The 24,629-nt window shown below is 44.4% G+C and overlaps 1 protein-coding gene across 27 annotated transcripts in view; it reads left to right on the top strand.

Annotated features, from left to right (window-relative positions):
* OBSCN (obscurin, cytoskeletal calmodulin and titin-interacting RhoGEF) overlaps positions 1–24,629 on the top strand; it is a 1,809,553-nt gene that overhangs the window by 938,859 nt on the left and 846,065 nt on the right. For all 27 annotated transcript variants that reach the window (XM_085628811.1, XM_085628818.1, XM_085628815.1 and 24 more), the window contains 2 exons: positions 8,467–8,583; positions 17,749–17,913. In XM_085628811.1, the coding sequence (XP_085484937.1) occupies positions 8,467–8,583; positions 17,749–17,913 (282 nt within the window). The remainder of the gene's footprint in view (positions 1–8,466; positions 8,584–17,748; positions 17,914–24,629) is intronic.

Below are 24,629 nucleotides of genomic sequence, written 5' to 3' on the forward strand. Positions count from 1 at the left end.
CAGTTAAAAATGGCCACATCAAGACAGACAGCATAACCACCATGTGCTACTTGCAGCAGCATGGTGACTACACTCCTCCCAGCATGGAACAAGTACAGATTGATCTAACTTTATCTGAAAGAGACACGTTAGTGACAGATTCCTTACCTTAGAATATCCCCAGGCGTCAGACTGGAACCTGGAAAGTTTTAGTCAGCAGTACCCCTGCGTGTCGGTAGTTGCCGTCGTACGGCTCCGGGTAAGTCGCTGCCATTGTAACCGCCGAGATGACGTCGTCGGAGCTACTTGGACGCTCCCACGCGCCCTGACGTCAGTTCTTTCCTTTTCCGCGCAGCAGCGCAGATCCGAAAGAGAGTGTTACCCCTAGTTAAAAGTTTTAACTTGGTTTCTGACAACTTTTTTTGTCGAGTACTCCTGGTGCAGTAGGGATGTCTTGTAGGGCCTGCCGTCGGAACATGTCGGTAGCGGACCAGCACGACGTGTGTCTCTTCTGCTTGGGGGACGCCCATGACCCCGAGGCGTGCCCCAATTGTCGGGCCATGGCGCCGAAAGCTTTGCGGGAGCATTCCCGATAGTTGTTGGAGATCCGGCAATCGGTTCCGCACCAATCGCAGTCCCGCTCCTGTGGGAGGTCGAGGTACCAGTCGCGGAGCCATCAGCATCGCTCGCAGGAATCGGGGACAGGTAAGTCAAGGCGCCATAAAAAGTCAAAGAAGGGATGTCACTCTTCCTCTACCCCTCACCGGTCGCGGGAAGCGGTGGAGGGGGCGAGCGGTCACTCCCCCGCGGCTCTGGTGGAGCCTCTGTTGTTGCCTGCAGCCTACCCACCCTTTCCAGGCCCGCACGCGACTCCGGACGAGGTACAGGCCTTCGTGTCCGCCTTGCGTCATTTGTTTGCCCCATCGAGTCCCTCCGGAGCGCCTTCGGGCCCCGCGGACCCGTTGGGTGGATCTGCCCCTGTGCCCCACCTTTGGCCTCGGCTACGCCGGCACCATACCCTGCGGCTCCGGCCTCGGCACCACCTCCGCCGAACCAAGCTTGGTCTCTTACCCCTGATTCCATTTCTTGGTGGGGAGTTTGTCCCATTTCCCCAGGCACCTCGTCCTTACCGGCCTCTTCAAAAACCGGTGGATGAAGGGTAGTACTGGGAGGGCTCTGAAGACCCTCTTGCAGCTCAATGCGAGGATGAGCCTGAATGGGAAGGCGACATGGAGGGTCCAGTGGATCTGGATTTCTCCCCACACCCTGGTACACTGCCCCCTTCCGTGGCTACAGAGGAGGTTGGGACTTTTTCAGTGGTGTTGCGTAGGGCGGCTGAGGCTCTTAACCTCGAGCTCTCTTCTGTACCTATCAGGACCAATCTCCTGACCGAGGTGCTGCAGCCACCGTCCTCCAACGAGGCGCCCTTCAACGAGGCGCTTACTGGCAACCTGTTGAGCACCTGGAATAAACCTAACTCAGGGGTTCCTGTAGATAAGGGTGTGGCACGTCGCCATCGCCAGACGCCGGGCGACCCCAGCTTTCTCACACAACACGCCTGAGATTCTGGTTGTCCAGGCTTCTGCCTCGCCGAGCGCATTCCCTTCTGCTCCTTCGGACAAGGAATCTAAGAAACTGGAGCAGTTTGGGAAAAAGATTTTCACTTCTGCCAGTTCCGGGTTGCGAGCGGTGAATACTGCGTGCCTGTTGGGCTGCTATTCCCATTCTGTGTGGGACACCCTGGCACAGGTGCTGCCTCGGTGCCCTGTGGAAGCACGAGCGGTTCTCTCCCAGGCCATTACTGAAGGGAGAGATGCGGCTAAATTTACTATCTGTTGTGGGCTTGACACAGCCGATTCTCTCGGCAGGGCACTTTCCACAACGGTGGCGCTCCGCCGTTACGCTTGTCTCAGAACACTTTGTTGGACATGCCCTTTGATGGCACACGCCTCTTCAATGACAAGGCGGATAGCACCCTGGAACGCTTTAAGGACTCTCGGGCTATGGCCCAGTCCTAGGGTCTCTCCACCACGCGTATTCCTTCAGGGTCCGCTTTTTGCTCCTTTCGAGGTCAGGGTCGAGGCGCCCAAGCATGTTCCTTTCAGACCCGCAAGCCTGCGCAGCCGCAGTCTCCGTGCAGCCGCGGACATGGGACCCGCCGTGGTGGGTCCCGAGGACAGCGGGCCGGTCAATCCACCACCGCCCCTGCCGAGCCGCATCAAAACCTTCCTAGTCCTGTGTTTCAGGCCCACCAGACGCCAGTGGGTGGCAGGATTCACCATCACCTTCCCCACTGGCGCACCATCACCTCGGACAGGTGGGTTCTGCAAATAGTCCAAAGGGGCTACTCCCTCCCCTTCGAGTCTACCCCTCCAGCCATGCCACCTCAGTACCACCGCATGTCGAGGGATCACTTGTCACTTCTCCAGCAGGAAGTTGCGGCCCTCTTGGCCAAGGGGGCCATCGAGCTTGTTCCGATTCCAGAAGTAGGTCGTGGTTGTTATTCCCACTACTTCTTGGTTCCAAAGAAGGACAAGGGCCTGTGTCCTGTCTTAGACCTCTGGAACGTCAATCGCTTCCTCCGAAAGGAGAAGTTCAAGATGCTCATGCTTGCTCAGGTCTTGTCCACCCTAGACCCGCAAGACTGGCTGGTAGCGTTGGACTTGCAGGATGCTTATTTTCATATACCCATCCTGCCGGCCCACCGGCGTTACCTACGGTTCACAGTAGGCCACGAGCACTTTCAGTTCACCGTGCTCCCGTTCGGCCTTACCAGCGCCCCTCGGGTGTTCACAAAAGTGATGGCGGTGGTCGCAGTTCATCTGCACAGATATGGGGTTTCAGTCTTCCCCTATCTCGATGACTGGCTGTTGAAGGCGGGCTCACCCCAGGCAGTTGTCTCCCACCTCCAGACTACGGCCGACCTCCTGCATTTGCTGGGGTTTTCCATCAACGTGCCGAAGTCGCACCTGATTCCCTCTCAGAAGCTCCTCTTCATCGGAGCGGTTCTGGATACGGCGCAGTTTAGGGTGTATCCTCCCGAACATCGAGTCCGGGACATTTAGGCTATGATTCTGATCTTTCGGCCCTGGTCCTGGGTTTCGGTCAGGTAGACCCTGAGGCTGCTGGGCCTCATGGCCTCCTGCATCCTGCTGATCTATCATGCCAGATGGCATATGCGGGCTCTGCAGTGGGACCTGAAGTTCCAGTGAACGCAGCATCGGGGAAAACTGTCCGACTACGTCCAGATCTCGGAGGGCACTGCACAAGACTTGCAGTGGTGACTCACGGACCAGCGTTGGGTCAGCAGCAGATCCATCTCCCTTACCCAACCGGAGCACACAGTAGTGACGAACGCGTCCCTCTTGGGGTGGGGCGGCCACATGGGAGAGGCGGAGATCAGAGGCCTCTGGTCTCCGGCAGAGTCCAAGCTCCATATCAACCTTTTGGAACTCAGGGCGATCCGACTTGCACTGAAAGCATTCCTTCCCTCTGTCAAAGGAAGGGTAGTGTAGGTGTTCACAGACAACACCACTGCCATGTGGTACTGCAACAAGCAGGGCGGGGTGGGGTCGTGGACCCTATGTCAGGAGACTCTACGTCTCTGGACGTGGCTGGAACATCAAGGCATTTCCTTGGTGGTTCAACACCTGGTGGGTACCCTAAACGCCAGGGCGGACAAACTCAGCCACAGGTGCATGTTGGATCACGAATGGCATCTTCACTCAGACGTGGCACAAGGTCTCTTTCAGCTTTGGGGAGAACCTTGGTTAGATCTATTCGCCACCGAAGAGAATGCACAATGTCAGCAGTTCTGCGCGTTGGAGTTTCCAAGGCGGCACTCGCTCGGAGACGCTTTTCGTCCTGAGTGCAGTTGCGGTTTATTGTATGTCTTTCTGCCTATACCACTTCTGCACAGAGTGCTGAAGAAGATCAGACGTGACCGGGCCCAATTCATTCTTGTGGCACTGGACTGGGCTCGAAGAGTTTGGTATCCCGAGCTACTCAGTATGAGCGTGGATCCCCCGATCCGACTGCCTCTTCGGGAGGATCTCCTGTCGCAGCAACAGGGGACGGTCCTCCATTTGAAACTGTCCAGCCTCCACCTCCGTGCGTGGAGATTGAGCAGTGGCAGCTGATTACATTTGACTTGCCTCCTGAAGTCTGTAATGTGGTTCTGGCAGCCAGGCGTCCCTCCACTAAAACGGTGTACACCTGTCGATGGGAAAGATGTGTGGCATGGTTTTCAGTGAAATCTGTAGATCCTCTTTCTACCCCTCTTTCTGAGGTCCTATTGTTCCTTCTTTCTTTGGCCCAGCAGGGCTCTGCTCTGGGCACTATTAAGGGCTACCTTTCTGCTCTTTCAGCCTTACTTAGGCTGTCTGATCAGCCCTCTCTTTTCAAGTCCCTGGTTGTCAATAGATTTCTCAAAGGCATTACTCACCTTTTTCCTCCTATTCCTTTTGTGATGCCTCAATGGGACTTGAACCTGGTTCTCACATATTTGATGTGCGCTCCCTTTGAGCCTCTTCATAACTGTCCTTTGCGGTTATTGACTTTGAAAACTGTTTTCCTGGTGGCTATCACCTCTGCTCGGCGGGTGAGTGTTCTCCAAGCTCTTTCCTGTAAACCTTCTTTCCTGGCTATTCATCCGGACAAGGTTGTGCTTCGACCACGTCCCTCCTTTGTACCAAAAGTAATCTCTGCCTTTCATCTTGGGCAAACTGTCACTCTGCCCACCTTCTTACCGCCTCCGCACCTTTCCAGAGAAAAGGAGAGGCTCCACCGTCTGGACCCAAAACGTGCGCTTTCGTTCTATCTCAACCGCACACAACGGTTCTGGGTGGATGACCAGCTCTTTATTGGCTATGTGGATGCCAAGAAAGGTCGGGCTGTGCACAAGCGAACTATATCCGATGAGTTGTCTTGTGCATTAAAGCCTGTTACTCTCCGGCTAAAAAGGAACCTACGGTTGGGCTACGCGCCCATTCTACAAGGGTTACAGCAGCTACTACAGCATTGGGACGCAGTGTCCCCCTGCAAGACAGTCAGGTCCGGAGAGACGGCTTCTTTGGCCGTTCAGTTCTCTGTGACGTTCTGGTGTAATTTCACTTCGCAGACCCACCACCGGGGTTGGTATTGCTTGGGTATGTATTCTAAGGTAAGGAATCTATCACTAACGTGTCTCTTTCAGATGCCCAAGTTACTTACTTGTGTAACGATATATCTGTAAGAGACATTAGTTAGTGATAGATTCCTTACCGCCCGTCCATCCTCCCCGTTCTGCGAACTGTTCTCTAGGGTTCAGGTAATCCCTTTCAGGGCCCTAGTTCTATTGCACCAGTAGTCTGCTTTCTTAGCTGGCCAAAATATTGTAATCTCATGTGGCCAAATGTTTCTGTTCCTTCATTGAGCAGTCAGATTACCTTGATCCTAACCAAGCAGGGTTCCGTCCAGCCCATTCTACTGAGGCAGTAATACTCACTGTACTGGATACGCTTTGAAAGGAAGCCGATAAGGGCTCCTCCCAGGCCTTGGTGCTGCTGGATCTGTCAGCTATAAACAACACATGATACCTCTGTCACCATAAATCAAATAATCAACTTCTTGGAGTGGATTTTTATTTTCCACTTCGTACATGTAATCTTCATAAACTACATTTCATGTTTTACATCAAGATCTGTTCAGTGCTGTGCAACTTCGACTCAAATTACAACGAAGACACTTTGGGGAAACTTAACAACGAAATCAAAATAGACAGATAAACAATCATGTACATCAACAATGTTTACATGAAAAAGCAAAACCAATTCTGAATTCTACTTTTTTCGGACAATAGGGTGTAGAATATTCAGCATATGAGGGAAGTCCTACACATTTCGTATAATGTACCAGGGACTTATTCCTTTTGTCCTCACAGAATAACAGTGTTATAGAGTGCCAGAGGGAGGTAGCCTCCAAGGATTGAGAAACCAGATTTTCGACACTATTCTTGAGTGTCTGGCAAATGTTTTTAAAGACTTGACGTCGGTTTTGCTCCTTAAGGTTCTTTGTAAGGCTTGCCTCCTCGAAAAACCAACGCGTTTCGACCTTCTACACGGCACTTATTATGGAAGGTCTTCATCAGGGTAAACACATGTTTATGCGGAGGACTGAGTATGTCGTGGATATGTCTTACAGATGGAGAAGTTCTAACTTCTTATAACTCCAGGCACATGCGCTATTGGACTAAAGCGGGGGAGAACATCCAATCAATGAGGGGTGGCCTTTCCGGCACCTAATTAAGCCGGGGTCGAAGCTCTCGTGTGTTGCGGTAGCTCTAAAACAGTGGAGCGGGGCTTCGCTTTCGCAAATGGATTGCGTGACAGTTCACCAAACAGCTTGGGGGCGGTTAATCATGCAGAATGTAGCTGGATCTGTCAGCGGCATTTGAAATGGTCGATCATGGTATCCTGATCGACCGTGTCAGGACGGCCAGTCTCAAGGGGATGGCGTCCAGCTGGGTTGAGTCATTTCTCGAGGAACGTCCTCAGTCAGTGCGTCTCTCCACGTTCTCTGCACCTAAAATGGCAACAACATGTGGAGTACCGCAGGGCTCCTCATTGTCCCCTCACTTTTTCAATCTTTATCTTCTTCCCTTACTTCACTTACTGAAAATTTGGAAGGTATGCACGTACAATTATGCAGATGATCTACAACTGGTGTTTTCAATCGATAATTCACCTGGTTCGATATCTGAATTCCAGGCAACAATGTTACACATCCATGACTGGATGAATAACAACCAGTTCAAATTAAACCCAGGCAAAACAGAAGTGATTCTGATAGGTGGTCCCCTGAACCCCTCGAATGCACAGTTCTGGCCAAGTGAACTAGGCTCCCCACCTAACCCTTCTTCCTCAGCTAAAAGTCTGGGAGTGATCATCAATAGTGATCTCACTATGAAATCTCAGATAGGAGCAGTGACCTCCACCTGTTTCTTTCAGCTGAGGAAGATAAGGAAGATCAGGAGATTACTCACTCGGGAAGCCTTAATCCAGGTGGCCCTAGCCATGGTGATAGCATACCTCGATTATGCCAGTTCTTTATATTTTGGCATTCTGCTCTATCTCACCAAAAGACTGCAGAGGGTTCAGAACCAGGCAGCAAGGTTGATATCCCAGCAACCCAGATGGGAACACATCTCTCCCACTATGAAAGAGCTACATTGGCTTCCCATCCTGCAAAGATGTGCGTTTAAAGTCGGTTGCCATATTTTCAAAACCCTGCATGGTGCTAGCCCAAAATTTATATCCACACTTGTCCAGAAATATCTACCTGCTTACGCTCTGCCCACAAGAACCGTATAACCATTCCTTCCTATAAACGGAAACAAATAGATGGTTGCAGGTTTGCAGTATTGTCCCCCAGGTTCTGGAACACTCTCCCTTTAGATATAAGAACCTGCACTGAATTCGTCAGATTCCGTAGACTTCTTAAGACTTGGATATTTACCCAAGCTTATAACTAGACTCTGTTGACAACTAAACACATGAGGTCCCAGCAAAAGTTCAGCCCCAAGAAACCAATCGGTGTACGAGCGCTTTATAAGAAATTTTAACATAACATAGTCGGTCTCTGGCATGGCTCTGCGCTCCTGGCGCGGAAAATTTGTGTACAGAACTGACATCAGCGTGTGTGGGCGCGTCTAAGTAGCTCCGACGACGTCATCTCGGCGGCTACGATGCCAGCGACCTACACGAATGTAAATGTAAATGTGTAAATGTGTATGTGCTTATATAGCGCCGAATCACCCCTGGGGGTATCTCCGCGCTGTACTCATACCGCTGTAGGAACCCTTCCTGGCTATCCGTGTGAAGTGTCCACTCCTGGGCACCCCCATGGTGAAGCCAGGCATCCCAGCGCTGTTGGGGCCGTTGTGGAGACTAAGCAAGCTATTGCCCAGAGTTGCAGCGTGGGACCCATGATTAGGATAGGCACTGATGCGAGAATATCAGGTCCGAGGAATTTATAGCCCGAGACCCTGCCGCATCGGGAATCGAACCCTGGTCCCGGACCAGTGCTCTGCATCGAGGTCTGCCACTCTAACCATTGAGCCACACTTCTCCACGAAGCCGTACGACGACGCCTACCGATGCGCAGGGGTATTGCTGATGAAAACTTTCCGGATCCAGTCTGACGCCTGGGGATATTCTAAGGTAAGGAATCTATCACTAACTAATGTCTCTTACAGATATATCGTTACACAAGAAAGTAACTTGTGCATTAGTGTCTGTCCACTGTGATTGTGGTACTATTCCTTTTTTGCATTGTTAAATAGTGCAAACTAGACCTGACCGAAAGGCGCTTTACACAACTATTTGCTTTGCCAAATCTTGTTCTTTCCTCTATTTTATTTGAATTACGTTTTACTGAGTGGTTAATAAATGTAGACATAGACAATTTGAAACCTATACCATGCCAATGACCTGTTCTTTGAACTTGCAGAGATACTCAGAAGACACATTAGCAGCTCTTGACCCCTCTCAACCTCCACCCTTGCCATTGCAACACTACTTGGAGAGGCCCATCACCAGGATAAATCAGTATCAAGTAATACTCAAGGTTTGTACCGTTATTGTATGAAATGGGTATCACTTTGTAGGAAAACATAGACAAATTATATTGATGTACATATGGGGATTTTTGCTATCTGTTCTCAGAGAATGTGTCAGCCTCTCCCCTTAAAATGGGACAGGGCGCTTCACTAAGATCTCAGCCCAAATGCATGTTTAGGAGTCAGGAAATTTTAATTTGTACCAGACATCCCCCTTGCTCAATTTGTATAATCGGCTAATCAGTTTAACTTCTTAGGCCCCATTTGAATTTAAATGTATAAATCGTATTGATTATTCTAAGCAACAAATGTTCTGAGACTAAGAAATAAAACTCAGAGAAATGGATAGTAATTGAAAAGCCATGCTGTGATTTTCTTTTACCCTAAATAAAAAGAGAACCACTGAAAGCAGACTTACCCTGGCACTGTATATATAAGGTGGACATTGTGTTTGGAGTTTGAAATGATTACATATTGTCGGTTTAAGCTATGATATAAAAATATATGTATCTGTTTTTACAACTATCTTTTATAAAATTGAAATGCTTTTATCTAAAATATTTTGTATTGTTCCAATACGTTCAATTGATTAAAACAATTACAAATTTAAAGTTACTTTACCTACATATCTACTGTTTTATGTCATAATGTGCTCTTATTTTGAAAATACTCACCTTAAACACATTATGGAAGGTGGCATCTGGCACAGTATGTTTTACATGTCTAAAATATAAAGTGTGTGTGTAAATCCAAACAACCTATTTAACTCTGAATTAACCACAACTTCCATTGAAATCTGAAAGATGTCCATCACCTTCTAACTTTGAAACTATCCTTAACTTTGATTTTTACTTGGTTATTAAACTTGTAGTGTAAACTGATTGACCTCAATAGTGGGAATCACCCTCACAGTTCACAGTATCTAGAAATTAGCAATAACGTTCAGTAACTTATGTTAGGACCTTTAAGGGTCGTAGCAGTAACTAGGTGAAGTGCCACTCTTGTTTGAAATAAAGATTTAGTTACCCATGCCTTTCCATGGAAGGGGTAGCATCAAAGTAGATCCTTTGGGATCCATATTGAACAGTTGCCTGTGATTGTATCTACTCCCTCCACCATCACTGAACTCCTACCACCCGCCTGTTTACCTACGTTAAAGCTGGACTGCCTTTTAATTGTCAACTCAACACCACCAGGAACAATACATTATTGCATGGATGCCTCCTCCACTGAATACTCTCACTACTACACCAACTGCAGAAGCTTATGCTGCTCTAGACAATTATAATGCCCCCTGCCTACTGCAGCTTACCCAACACTTCTGTTCACCTTAGCTTCAGCTAAAAGCACTCCACCAACACCTTTATAGCCATACAATTTCTGCACTCTCTGCTAGTCAAGTACATCAACTATTTTACAGTGTTCTGTCTCACCCTGAGTGTCTTAAAAAGGGTGTGCTTAAGACTACCTTCAACAGTAGTGCATCACTATCAATTGATTAGATCTGTAAGGGTTGTCTCTCTACAACTGGTGTTGCAGTAGCAGACATATTAAAATTCCTTTTTGGGGGTGATCCTTGCAAATCTAAGCCTTGTCACTCTGGAGTTTATTCCAGCTCCAACTGTGCTTAGAGAAATGAAAATGCATCATTTCCACAACGTGATGCTCCTTTGCTCCGTTCAAACTTTGAAACTCCTCCTCTACCCATATTGTTTTTTAAATGTATTTTGTATTATTATTTTCACAAAAATACTAAATAAAAAAAGAAATCATTCCGGTCGCAATCAGCTAATCAATTTGGTACCATATCATTTTTTATCTGTGATGGTCAGGGAGTTTGAGTATGGCTGTGAGGGCAGGTGAAGGTTTATTGTAATGGCACAAGGTGGTAAGCAAACAGTTCCTTTCTGTTGCATCAGCTCGCCGCCATGTTCAAATGGTGTCATGTGGGCATGGTTAATGGTCCCAGTCGAAGTATATGTTATACATGTCCTTCATGAGGAATCAGTGGTTTTTCTTGTTCACCGATTTGTTGTTGCCACTATCATCTTCAATTACGCTCCCATCTAGACTCCTAATTTCTGTTTTTGTATCCAGAATACCCTTCACTAAACAGTACTATGTAGTCGGATGTCAAAACTCACATCTTCGAGTTTTTGCGTTCAGAATGTCGCTTCCTCCGCCCAATTACCCAGTCCATATGATCAATAATTGCTTATTGGAGAACAACCTCCACAGGTTCATGGGGAGTGCCTGTGTGTCCTTGGCTATTGTTCAGCCAATAATAAAATCAGGTCGGCAAATCTGTTGTATTTTTTTTTTGAGTTTATAAAAAAACCTTGTACAGACACTTCAGGAGTAATATGCAATAAATTGACATTTGCCTCGTTAATGCTTTTGATTTTCTTCCAGTACAACAACAATACTGAGCAATCTTAATCCATATTAATATAGTTAGCTTCTGCTATGTGACATCTAGGACAATTAATTGAGGGAAGGGCAAATATTCCTTATAACGTAGATGGAGTAAACATGTCCACCTCTTAAAACACTTGCAACTAATGATTGGTAGTTGTAAGGGAAAGGTGAATACAACCTGCAACTGGGTAAAATACGACAGTAGTATTAAGCACATTCCAAAAATAATTAAATACAAGTGGTTGCTCCGCTTTGCGGCATGGGTAGCTCGTCACTCTCCATGTGATTTAAAGGCATTTTGAAAGGTTGTATTCTTCAGGTGAAACGAGCATAGCCATGCAGAGAGTTGTATCTCATGTTTTTCATTGCAATTAGCATATAGGATGAGGGCTGGCTTTCAAGTCAAGTCGAGGAACTTGTTAAGCGCACATATTACCGTAGGGTCTCATGACGCTAGCGAAATACTCCGTGGAGACTTAGTCGGATTAGCAAGTTATGGATGATCGAACAACCAGGTTTTTAGTTTTTTGCGGAAAAGCTTATGGTCTGTGATGGAGAGGAGATAAGATGGCAGTTTGTTCCAGAATGCAGGTGCGAGACAGAAGAAAGATCGACCGCCACTTCTGGCAGTGTGGATTCTGCGAGGGATAAGAAAACATTTGGAACTGGACCTAGGCGTCCTACTTGGTTGATACCAGCCAAGTTTCTTAGCCAAATAACTTGGCCCAGTTCCATACATACTCCTATGAACAAGACAAAGGATTTTGAAGCGGCAGCGCTTTTTAATCTGGAGCCAATGAAGGGTCTTCAGACTGGGCACTGATGGTGCTCTAGCTGAGAGGTTTAACACTAGTCTAGCTGCTGTGTTTTGCAAGACTTGCAGCTTGGAGTAGAGCTCCTCATTTATGGAGGCTAACAGGGCATTACCATAGTTGATACGGCTCATGATGAGTCCCTCTACCAGCGGTTTCCTAGATTCAATAGGAAGCCAGTGAAAAATGTTGCGTAGTTTACTCAAAATGCCATAACATATGCCAATTATGTGAATTATATGGCTTTTCATGGACAGTTGATTGTCAATGATCACTCCGAGATTTCGTACCATGGATTTGGTCGATGGACACGGGCCCAACTCCTGTGGCCACCAATCACTAGACCAGTGTTTATCGGCCTTACCAAAGAGGATGACCTCTGTTTTACAACAGTTTAGTTGTAGGTGATTGGTACGCATCCAATTGCCAGTATGGGTCATGCAGTTTTTAAAGCGAACCTTAGTGTCAGAAGGGTCGGGCCAAGGGTAATCAGTAGCTGCGTGTCATCAGCGTATGACACCACTTCAAATCCATAGGACCTGATTACCCTAGCCAGGGGTACCACATACAGGTTAAAAAGCATAGGACTCAGGATAGAACCCTGAGGAACTCCTATGCTTACAGACCGACTGCAGGAGGTCAGGGTGCCAACTCGTACCGTAGTCGTCCGACCATTAGATAATTTTTGGACCCGTCTAAGGCCTTGCCCCTGACACCAACCTCCCAAAGCCGCTGTTCTAAGATGCTGTCGGAGATGGTGTCAAAGGCGGCCAACAGACCTAACAGAACGAGCATGGCTGACTGCCTGTTGTCTAAGGCCAGTCTGATGTTGTCTACAACCTCCACCAAGGACGTTTCGGTACTGTGTGATGCCCTGAACCCTGACTGTAATGGATCAAGGAGTCCATGACTCTCCAAATGGATGGTAAGCTGTTTATTGATCAAGAATTCAAGTACCTTTCGAAAATTCTGGAGCAACGAGATAGGTCGATAGTTACTAGGTTCCTTTGAATCGGCAGAGTTTTTTTTTAGGATGGGCTTAACCTGTGCTGCTTTCTGTCTTTGCTTGGACTAGTGACATATTGAACAGGTCTGTAAGTTTATTCGTGAGCATAGTGGAAATAGTTGGAAAGAAGCGTGGTGAGAATGGATCAGCTGGAGATCTTGATTTGACCTTTGCCTGAGCGGTTGAGACTTCATCTAAGGTAAACATAGTGAATTCTAGTAAAAGGGGGGTGGTGGGATCCAGATTGGTGGCTGAATTGTAATCAACATTTTTTGTATTGTGGACTAGAAAGGATCTATGGATAGATTTGATTTTTCGTCGAAAAATGTTGACAAAGTGTTAACTCATTCTTGCGATGGTAAATTTATATTCTGAATAGATGCGGGAGTAGTAAACTCGTTTAAAATTTTGTAAAGCTCCTTATTGGAGTTGGCACCTTTATGGATCCTGTCAATGAAATACGGATTTTTTGAGTATCTGATGCTGTCTAAATATCCTAGATGAATCTGTTTATATTTTTGACGATCTTCTATGGTCTTAGTTTTTCTCCATCTAGGCTTGGCATTCCTACTAGATATTTTTACAGCTTTCAAGGCTTCTGTGAACCAGGGTGAGTCTCTGGGCCTAACCTTCACCTTTGACAAAGGTGCTACTGTGTTTAAGGCCAATGAGATTGCGTCCTCAACGGCCATTACCGCATGATCAATGTTTTCGATGTGAGATAGTGGTGGGGGGCTACAATGAGCTGAAAAAGTAGCTAGCGTGACTTTACGCCATGTCCTTCTCCATGTAAGTTCACTGTTTGGAAAAGACATAGGGAAGGAGGATTCCACTCCTACATTGGTTAAGTTGGTGAACAAAAGATCGAGAGAATGGCCAGTCAAATGCATGAGACTCCCCACCATCTGGATTTCAGTGGCGGCTCCTCCACTAAGGCGGAGGAGCATCGCCTCACTGAGCAGGTTGAAAAAGAAAAAAATTTAATTATAATACCTCATTGTTATTATCATTTTATTTTTCCCCTTGTTCAGCTGGGTAGGGGTGGAGCTGCTCTGCTCACAGAGCAGGGTAGGGGAGGAGTGGTTTTCCCACATCAAGTGTACAGGACCCTTTGACCTGCCGTCTTGGGCCGGTCAAACCGCCATGATCACTTTACATGTTCTCCATGTAGGCTGCATTACAGCCTGCATGGAGAACATGCCCAGCCTCCCATTCCCTGGCTGAGCGCCGATCTACGGCGCTCGGACCATTCACAACGCTGAGTTGCGGAGTTGTTATTAGCTATGCGGAGGCTGGGAGCCGGGTGCTCCCTGCCCTGGAAGCAGACAGAGGAGGACCCAGAGGAGGCGACGGTGGGCAGCTGCGGCAGACAGGTAAGTGAGTATTTTAATTTTTAATTAATTTCCTCCTCTCTCACCGCCTTCAAATACCAGCCGCCACTCATGGCTTTTGCATTTAAAGAGGAGCAGAGAAGATGGCATACATTTGGCCTGTGATCTTTCTGGGTTTTGCTTCAGAAGCCATGCAAAGTTTGGTTGAACTATTACTTAACGTCTGGATGCATGCAGCACATGTGGAATGAGTAGGGTCTCAGCACTATAGTTGAAGTTATGATGTTTTCCTGATTTTCTTCATGCAAAAAAGGGAAGTTATAATATGTTTGATTGAATTTGTCTCCTCTTTATAGAATGCATTTTCGCCAAAGAATAAGGAGATCTATATATATTTACTGCTTTATTATAAAGTTAAATGGCTTTGCATGGCACAGTCACATCATAGACTGATAACATGTTTAGGAATAGGAATGCTTCCTTCCTCCTTAACAAAATTACAAACTATTGTGGCTTCTAATTTGATTTGGTGAATTGGATAATTCTGTTCCAAACTGGTATCTCTACTTTCATCCTACCTGTATCCTCATAATTTCTTGATTTAACTGAGTGGACTTCCTTCTGGGAACCAAAAATTGTGCTGGCACCAGTTCTTGACAAATTAGGATTGAGTCGGACCTTCAGTATGGTGGGTAATTCTCTCTCTTCTCTCTCTCTCTCTCTCTCTCTCTCTCTCTCTCTCTCTCTCTCTCTCTCTCTCTCTCTCTCTCTCTCCCTCTCTCCCTCTCTCCCTCTCTGCCTCTCTCCCTCTCTCCCTCTCTCCCTCTCTCCCTCTCTCCCTCTCTCCCTCTCTCCCTCTCTCCCTCTCTCTCTCCTTCTCTCCTTCTCTCCTTCCTTTCCCCTCCCCCCTTTCCCCTCCCCCCCCAGTCACCATTGTTCTCTAGAGTGCGGCAGGGCTCTCCGCTTTCCACAAATCTTCTAAAGATGTTTTGTATTTCTTTCCTTGATATTCACCTAACAGTATAAAGAACTGTGGCACAGTATTGCATAAAACACTATTCCAATCACAAGAACGTAGATGACCAAGTAAACACTTTTGTCATAATGAAAGTATTATGTGTGTTTGTGTTTCTGTATGAGTGTGTGTGTGTGTATAGTTTTTATGTGAAGATTGCCATATGTGTTGTTCGTATGTATAGTCTACAGTACAGTATCCATGGGTCCCAAATCCTGGCGTGTTTCTGGGGGGCAACTTTGCACTAGGTATACTAGTGTTTACATCATGGAACATCTGTTTATCCCTTGGAGCCATTCTTGCCATGGAACATCCAATGAGAATATCCATTCTAACTGGGAATGACCCTATTAAGGCAGTAGTGGGGGGATTCTGTAAACAGTATACAAAATGATACCTCCTATACCATAGATAAATGCCATCGGTATGCAGGGTGCATTATTATTCTGCGCCGTCTTGTTACCAACAACTTTTGGTTGCTATTTAAATACTTCTTACTATGTGTTCTCACATGTCTTTACCTACGAAACTTTAGATGACACACATTTAAAGCAAAACATACTCACAAAAACTGTTTTGGACACAAAACAATTCTTTCTTGTGGATCTGTAATCTGTCTGCAACATGTATTCACTTCAGTATACACAACACAGTGACATATATGGTAACTTGAACAATAATTGAACATAATGACATTACTGGAAAATAACTGAAATGACTAGACAATCAACAATGATAAGTGTCCAGCATACAAATTCAATTACTATTATCACAGGCGATACAGTGTTAGCCTCCTAGTTTGTGGTCTTGAGTGAATCGTGGGGCCCTACATGGTTGGGGCAAAATATTACACCCTTATTCCATTGTCTGGGAGGTATGAGCCTTCTCAGTCTCTGTCCTATGGCTATTATTGGCCTTGAATGGGTCTATAGGCCTTCCGAACACACTGTTATGCCTATGCGTTTCAACACTGTCTGTGGGCCTGATGTTTAGTGAAGGTCTTCCTCAGGGCTTTATGCTGTCTTGTGCAGGATACTAAATGTAAATTATAATAACACAAAAGATGTATGTCATGTTTTCTTTTTAAAAATTGAATCTAATTATTTTATGAGTTAGCATTTGGGAATCAAAACATACCTTTCAATGGTGTTGTTTAAGATTCAACTTGTGTCTCCCTAGTGGGGATCCTAGTATTGTGTTCCCTGTAAAGAAAGGTGGGTGTGGTTCATTTGCATAGTCCAGAGTGCAGCATCCAGGTGTCCCAAATCCTGTTGTGTGTCTGGGTACCAGCATCTCACTAGGTATACTGATGGTTACATCATAAAATATTGTTTTATTCCTTGGAGCCATTCTCTCCATGGGGTGGCCACAGAAAACATCCAGCATTTAGTTCTTCTTGATATTTACTTGGAGCCTTTTGCTGCCTTCATTAGATTATTTGGGTTGTCATCAAATTACTATTCTGATGAGACTCTGCTAACCTTACATTTTGATCACCTTTTTCAGTTTAACTTCTGTTCTTTTCTGTCCAGCTGTGGAGGAGCAAAAACTCAAAACTAAATTTTAGAAAATAGAGGTGTTGATTATCAGTTAGAAAAATCTGTGGAGTCAGTCACTCCATACTGCTGACATGAGCACCATCCCCTAGTCCGGTCTGTAAATCCAAAGGCCTGGGATTCCGTTTCAAAAGGGAACGCTCCTTTGTGGAGCAGACCAACACAGTTGTGTCTTCATGTTTTTCAAAGTTGTCTATTTTAAGGAATACTCTTTTCTTTGACCCCTGCATGGTACGCTTGTAGGGGCTTATATCCTCTCAAGACTGGGGAATAAGAAGGCTTGTTATTTGTGCCTATCTCCCTTGCAATTTGGGTAAGCAGCAACTGGTGCAAAACATGGCAGTTTCAACGGTGATTGGTCTATGGAAGATCAGCATCTTTCTTACAGACACCTTAAACTGTACTTGCTTCTAGTTGCACAGTGAGTCATTTTTACACCAGCCTTTTTATGTGACTGACCTCCTTGTCTTTCAAACCATTGCTGACCCTATGTCTCCACTAAGTCCCTTCATTCTTTATTCCGAATATTGTCCACTACTATTGTGCTCCTGCTGTGGAAACCTCTCCTGTGGAAGTTCAGACTTTTGCATCTTCATCTCTTCCCTGTGAGTGTGCTTCCTCTTGCTTTCTATCAGTTTTCAGTGGTCTGTTTCAAAAGGCCTTTAAGACCCACTTATTCTGCTAGTCATTTGCTCTTGTAACCTAGGCAGGTTCTTCCAGGGCAGCTCCATCTTACTTTGTTCAGTCTTAGCAGCAATGACACCTTCGAGGAACTGTGCATTAAACACATGTTCATTAATGTATTCCCCTTAACTGTGTTTTCTTTTTTGAACCTACTTCCTTTTTGTAGAAACTTATGAAAGTCGGAGTGAGTTCTCTGTCGCATTCTATTGGTGGTAATGTGAGGGTGGTTGTTTGGATTGGCGGGATTGCCGGAGTGCAAATTAGAGTATATGGAAAACGTTTTAGGACAAAAGTACCAATTTACAAAGCAGAAAACAGCATTAAAAATAAAATAATATTTTTTATATTTAGGAATTCATTCGCAACAAAGCAAGAAATGGGAAGAACTGTGCCCTGCTGGAGCAAGCCTATGCCATTGTTTCAGCCCTGACTCGCAGAGCAGAGAATAACTTGCATGTTTCACTGATTGAGAATTATCCAGGAACATTGGAGGTCCTGGGAGAACCCATAAGACAGGTAAGCACAGCTTTGTGGTGAGGAGAATCCGCCTGTTAGAAGTAAAATAAATGGTGTTCAATCAGTATTTGGAGATATGACACCAGGATTGAGAGTACAGGTGTCCACTGTGTTTCTTTATTGAACTTAATGACCTAAAATGATCATGTTACCGGAAATGAGTATATTAGGATGACCATGTAACTTAGGGTTGTAAAAACAATGTACAGTCGAAGTTTTAGAAAGTATGTGAGAGGCTTGACTAAAAGTGCATTGTGCAGCCTTTGGTGATGTGGAATAAAACTATCTTAAAGCATGAGAAGGACCTGGACACACTCAAAAAACAAATGAAGGTATAGGGGCAAAGATATAGCTGAAGACAGCCGAGGTCTGCCAAGTTTCTTTGGGTGGAAAAAGTTTCAAATCAGATAGACTTGGCAGTACTTATTCATGAGTATTTTCTGATCATGTGATTATCCAATCCTTATTTGCTCTGAATATAACTCTTCAACTGTGCCCATCCTCAGGGTTTTGCCATTTTGTTTATTTTTCCATAACATCACTACAGGCAACCATAGTTTTACACTTAATTACTCTCTAACAAGAATAAAGGCTTGATTTAGAATTTAGTGAGTGAGTCACTCCATCATAAATATGACAGAAATCCTGTCCTCCCTATCACAAATGTATTATATCCTGTGGCACTTGTCATAAGGCGTATGGCATAACTGTGATTGAGGACACATCTGCCAAACTGTACATCAGGCCCTAAATTCCCATGAGATACCAGTCATTCAAACATCAGCAATTCCCAGGTGCTGTTGCAGTTGTGACTGGCCCTTTAGGAGTGCGAAGTTTGGGAATGCAGCCAGTGCTGTGCATTGGGTAAAGCGACTTTTGAGACAAGGGCAAGATGACTACGTGTTTCATCACAAGTGGTAAAACACATGGGAGCCTCTTACTGTTTTTACTCCCTGATTATTTACCTGTATAATCTGTGCCAAAGGGTTTTTTTGTCGCCGTCCTTACAGTGTGAATCTGAGTCACCACACACCCTGACACTGGGACCCTATGAAACCACCAAACACATTTGTTATTCTTTCTACTACTTTTGTATATTTTGCTAACCTCCTATCATGTAAGTATAATTTCTCTCAGTGACTAACAATCAGAATGTTTCTAACAACACATAACAAAAAAAATGGAGCGACCCATAGGTCCATCAGGGAAGGGATTGAAACTAAGAACTGTGACAAAGAAACCTTGAACTGCGAGTAGTGAGAATTATTGGCAAGTAGTTATGACATAATCACCTTATTCTTCTTCTTTGTGACAATGGTACTCAGTGGCAATCAGTGACAATTTGTTTCAGAAAGAAAACATTTCTGAAGTGATGTATAACTAGTGTGTTAAATGAGTTGTTTGCTATTAAGTCACAGAACAGCTAACCAAAATGTACTAGCAAACTCGCCATTAAGATTAAACATTTAGTGATGGACAAATCTATGTGGTGACACTTAGGTGTTGTTTTTGTTGCAGATCTTCTGTTAACCAAAGTCCTGACATTTTGTTTATGTTTTTGCCATATTCTGAGTTCCCCTCCCGTCTAAAGGCATGGGGCGAGAAAATGCTATTGTGTCTAAGGCCTGACAGTGGCAAATCACACCCCTGTGCTTGCATCGCCATTGTGAATTCCTTTCCTTTCCCAGACAACCAAACATAATAAACAAAAAGGAGAGAAAATTTGAAGGACAGGTGTCCTGTTTAACATGAAAGGAAGAATATACTTAAAACGATGCACCATGATGAGGTAATTGTAAAAAAAAAGCTTATGGTGCAACAAGGAGGCACTAAATTTACCAATCCTGAGTGCACAGGTAATATGCCTTAAAACATGGGTTTACTAAATATTCTCAACAAAACCTAATCCCAGAGTTCCAAATGGTGTTCTCAAAAAGCCTTTAGAACAAGAGTTAGGTTTTAGGAGGTGGCAGGGTTAGGTTTTAGGAGGTGGCAGGGGATAAAACTGCTAGCAAATCCATTTTCAGATCTCTTCAAGAGATAGGGGGCAAAAGATCCACAATGAAAATGTTCCTGACAACTGTTGCAGGCTGTAACTTTTGATTCCTGACTTCTCAGGAAAAATACATCTTGGACCTAGAGAAACTCATGCCAAAACGATGCATTGTCAAAAAGAGGTCGCATTACCCGGGATCCAAGCCATTTAATACACGCCTGAATGAGGGGCGAGTCCAACATTGCACATAAGATTTTAGAGTTAACGGTTTCCCTGATAGATGTGTAGGCAGTTTTATCCTCTTGGAACATCCTTTCCTTGTAGACTCCCTTCTGGTCTGCAGCAGAACTAGTGCTGGATGGTGGGATATTTAAAAATGCCAAAGATTCCTCAAAATAAACTAAAGTAGTTATTGGGCTAGCGGCTTCAGTAGCAGACACCAAGGTCAACATGGCCAAACTGGAGTTACAAGAACCCTTTCCATCTTCTCCCTGTAGTTCTTGGAGAGCACTTTTGCAAACAAGGAAATTGTCAGGAATTCATAAAGCAGGCCTCTTGACCAGAGAGTGATACTTCATCTACCTGCCATGTTGGACATTGCCCCCCTTTTGCAGGACTGACATGCATAAATGGCTGCCCACATACCCTGGGCTTGTTGGGTTCCCAGGGTTCCTCATAACCCCAGTGACTGATGTGACTTATAGAGACCAGTGAAATAGGAGGGATTAGGAAAACCACTCTAAGAAGAAACACAAGCTCCTTTCACTTCCGAAAGGCACTGGTGTCCCCTGCATTATGCTGAGCTACAGATGTCTTCTTGTCACAATCCTGCGAGGCAGGGAACCACTAAGACAGGAACAACTGTACTAGAGGATTATGATGGAAAAGATCCAGTGGCACCATGGTGTTTTGCCCTCAGAGATCCCTAATTTTTTAATTGAGGCCTGACACTTAATAAACAGCGTGTCCGAGCGAGGCTGACATTTGGATGCCCATAACATTATAAGAAACACACTCACCAGATCTGTCCGAAAATGTGCCTCAAAGTCCTGAGTCCAGACCTGGTGCTGGCTCTAGCTTGTTCTTCTCACTTTTGATTGGTAAACCATGAATACAGAGCATATTGCGCTGAAGTCAAGCATTTGCTTTGCTTTGGTCCTAACAAGGTTGAAAGCACAATCAACCAGTTTTCCAAGTAAGTAAAGACTCATAAGGACTGTCCATGCTGAATCACCTCCAGAGGTGCAGGCTCCTTTATAAACACCCATGGAGTGACCGTTTAGCTGAGTGGAAATATCTTGAATTGAAAGTATTGTTGTATGGAAAAACACAGGAAAAGCTGGCTGAAATTATAAGTATGAATACGTAGGCAAGTGCCCTTGAATTCCAAAGAGTAAATGAAATCCATTGGATTTACTAATGTCTCAGTCAACTGTAATGATAAACTTTTGAAGCCGCAATGGAGAACTAATCTGTTTACTTGTAGATTCTACATCTTCTTCCTGAGTTTCTGACTCTGAGGTGATAGCAGCATCAGGGTCTTGACTTGCACACTTGTTAGCAGGATCTTCATGACCATGGGTTGGTAGTCTTGTGGCCACAGCTTGGTTACTAACATCCCGTGATGAGCTCTAGGCCCTGGGTTGGCTCTGATTCTGAGACCATTGAACCCTACAGATGATTTTGCTTACTGCTACATTTCCAGTTTGTGACCATGTCTGCAATAATAGGCTTGGTGACAAAAATAATTGATTACTTTAGAAAGTCCACACTGGTGGTGTTCTGCCATCAGAGGGGTTGTTGAGACAGCCACCATTCGGAGCTGGGAATGAACTCTCTTTTCCTGTGAGAGCACTACTGCCATTTCAAGTCTATCAACTCTTTAGTTGTCCATGGCCACCATTTTCATTCCATGCTTGCAGCGTCTGCTGAAAGTAGGAACTAATGGCAATGGAAATAGAGTCAGCATCCAACTGAGAATTTACTGCTGCCATAATGACCCTCGGACTGTACTTACCTTTTCCCCACACTGATTATAGTAACGATCTTGGTCAGGTATTAATATGTAGAAATAAGTGCAAGGGCCCAAAGTTTTTCAAATGCTGAGGTTTCTGAATACCAAGGCAGCTTTGCCTTTATTCCACCTCATGGCTTTCTTTCCCCACACTTCAAACTATCTCCAGCTCACTCTTGAAGGTACTTTTTTCCCTGATTTATTTTGTCACTATTTCCTTATCTTTCATTTCCTAATTTTTTCATCAGTTTCTCCCTTTCTTTCTTGTGCATTGGGCGGAAGCTTGATGATGAAAGATAAGTCCCTGTCCATAAGAATGTGTGTCAATTCAGTTTATTATGAGTGTTTTGTCTACCACCACCAACCACCGGCACAAATTAAGCACTGTTTGGGGTTCTGTTTGATTTTTGTACTCTGCAGAAATCTTTTGTTCCATGCCTGCTATATCGCTAAGCTGAGACCTGTGGTATGGTTTAATGACCTATAAACATTACAAAGTAGTTAAATTTTAAAAATTCAGGAAAAAAGCACAAAATATCTAACACGATTTATTCACTGGACAGACTGCTGAGATCTGTCTATGTAGAACACTGACAAAAAAGGCATAATATACGTTGCTTGAATCATTTGCGTGCATGTGTAGGACCTCGCTAGAGGTATCTGAATTGCCAGTTTCTGGGTCGAAAACTCACCTCCATGTTTTAAGAACTGTGACAAGAAAGGGAATCAAGATAGTAATGCGTTCAGATTTTAAAATAGCTGCATTTTTTATCTACTTAATTATTTAGCTATTTTATACCCTTCATGAACTTCCATCACTCATATGTATATATATATATATATATATATATATATATCATTCTTCATATTATATACACAACATATTTTACTATTTCTAAATTATATTTACCCATCCCATTATTTACTTTGTCTAACTTTTTCCCATGATTATATCTAGCCAGAGTTAGATTTCCTAACATACAATTTCCACTATTCTCCTTTTCTCTTAACATTTTGTCTTTTATTTCATTTCTCCTATTTCCTCCCCTTTCCTTTCTTATATGCAAGTTTTTTTTCTTCTTTATATTATAATATATATGTTAAATCACTAGACTTTTATGGGTCTTCTATGATGTATTATACTGTTATGAATGTATATACCTTTAATCTCTCAATAAAGAATTACGACACAAAAAAAAATAGCTTTATTTTGAAGAAAGCATATTTCCCTGTGGTATGGCTTCACAGTACCCCAGCAGGGAGCCCTCCAGTGACTCTACTGGTCAACACAGACACTGTCTATAGTCCTAAATCTTTCTCTTGCAAATCATTATTTTCAGGTGTGTTAGTCAAATTAGTTCAGTGGAAGCAAAGTACAACACTTAAAATGTATTAGGTTATCATTGATATTGAATAGTTTTATATAGCGCGTGAATGCCCTAGAGCGTCTTGTCCAGAACGGGAAAGAATGTCCGTAATGACCTGAACGGAGGAGATCACCCTGCTTAATCAGAGCTGAATTTAAGTAATACAGCAAATGTACAGAGGCAAATTGCTACAGTTCAAATTTAGCGCCAGATTCACACTCAGCAACTGAAGGGAGACATTTTGATCTATCTTTCCCGTTTAACTCATTGGACATTCATCGAGCTAATGGTCATGATATTGAACCACAAGGGAGTTACTTGCTTGGTTTTAATATAGTCCCTCTCAGAAATGGTGGTCCGTCTGTAGTTTGTAAAAAAACAGTCCTTTTATGGGAGATCAGAGTCACTAGGCTCATCCACTAGGCCCATTTACTGCTTGCTGTTGGCGACTTGACCCTAGTTGCTCTCCTTCTTTACCTTGGACGTCTCATTTTATGTCTACCTCACACTTTTAAACTCAGTACAGATATGCTGCTCCCATTTCAGCTGAGAGGCTGTTGTATCTATTCAGTGTATTTTTCATGACCTAAATGCATTGCAGGTGGAACCAAAGAGTCAACACTGAGTCATCCATAGCTTAATACTGGCACTTGTAGCAACAATTTTGTTGCTCAGATCAGTTAATCTTAATTTGGTTTAAAACAATCCACCACAAAAGATAGAGTTAAGTGAGAAAAAAACGGAATGCATATAAAATCATCATGAAGTTCAATTAGAATCCATTAGATTCCTGACTGACTGTCCCAGAAAAAAAAGCAACATGGTAACAAATATGCACATCTAAATCGCGTCAGTAGAAAGCGATGATGGTTAGGAATTGCAAAACAGAGATATGGCTCTATAGACTGGGTGGTTTTAGACATTAAGAAGTGCCTAACCAGAGATGGCTCTCATCTCTCATCTCTCTTTCTGATCGTTTCTGATTGTTTATTGAAGTGGAAGGCATTGAGGGCATAGTTACAAGGGGATTGAGCCACTGGAATGTCACTTTGACGTTCCGGTGGTGCAATGTCTTGCACCATATTTACAAAGTGGCGTTAAGCTACTTTTTGTGGGGTAACGTCACTTTGTAAATATGGTACCCTTTCACGCAGGTACCTGCATGAAAGGGGCCTGCAACTGTGTTGCTTTGGCTGCTCCACTGCAACACCCATTGCTTTTTGACGCTGCCCCAGATTTACAAGGATCTGTAAATCTGAGTCAGCGCCAATAAATAACACCATGCAATAGCAGGCATTGGATTGGTGCAATGAGGAGAAATACTTTTATTTCTCCCCGT

Source organism: Triturus cristatus, chromosome 10 (assembly GCF_964204655.1).
Source record: "Triturus cristatus chromosome 10, aTriCri1.1, whole genome shotgun sequence".
Classification (NCBI taxonomy): domain Eukaryota; kingdom Metazoa; phylum Chordata; class Amphibia; order Caudata; family Salamandridae; genus Triturus; species Triturus cristatus.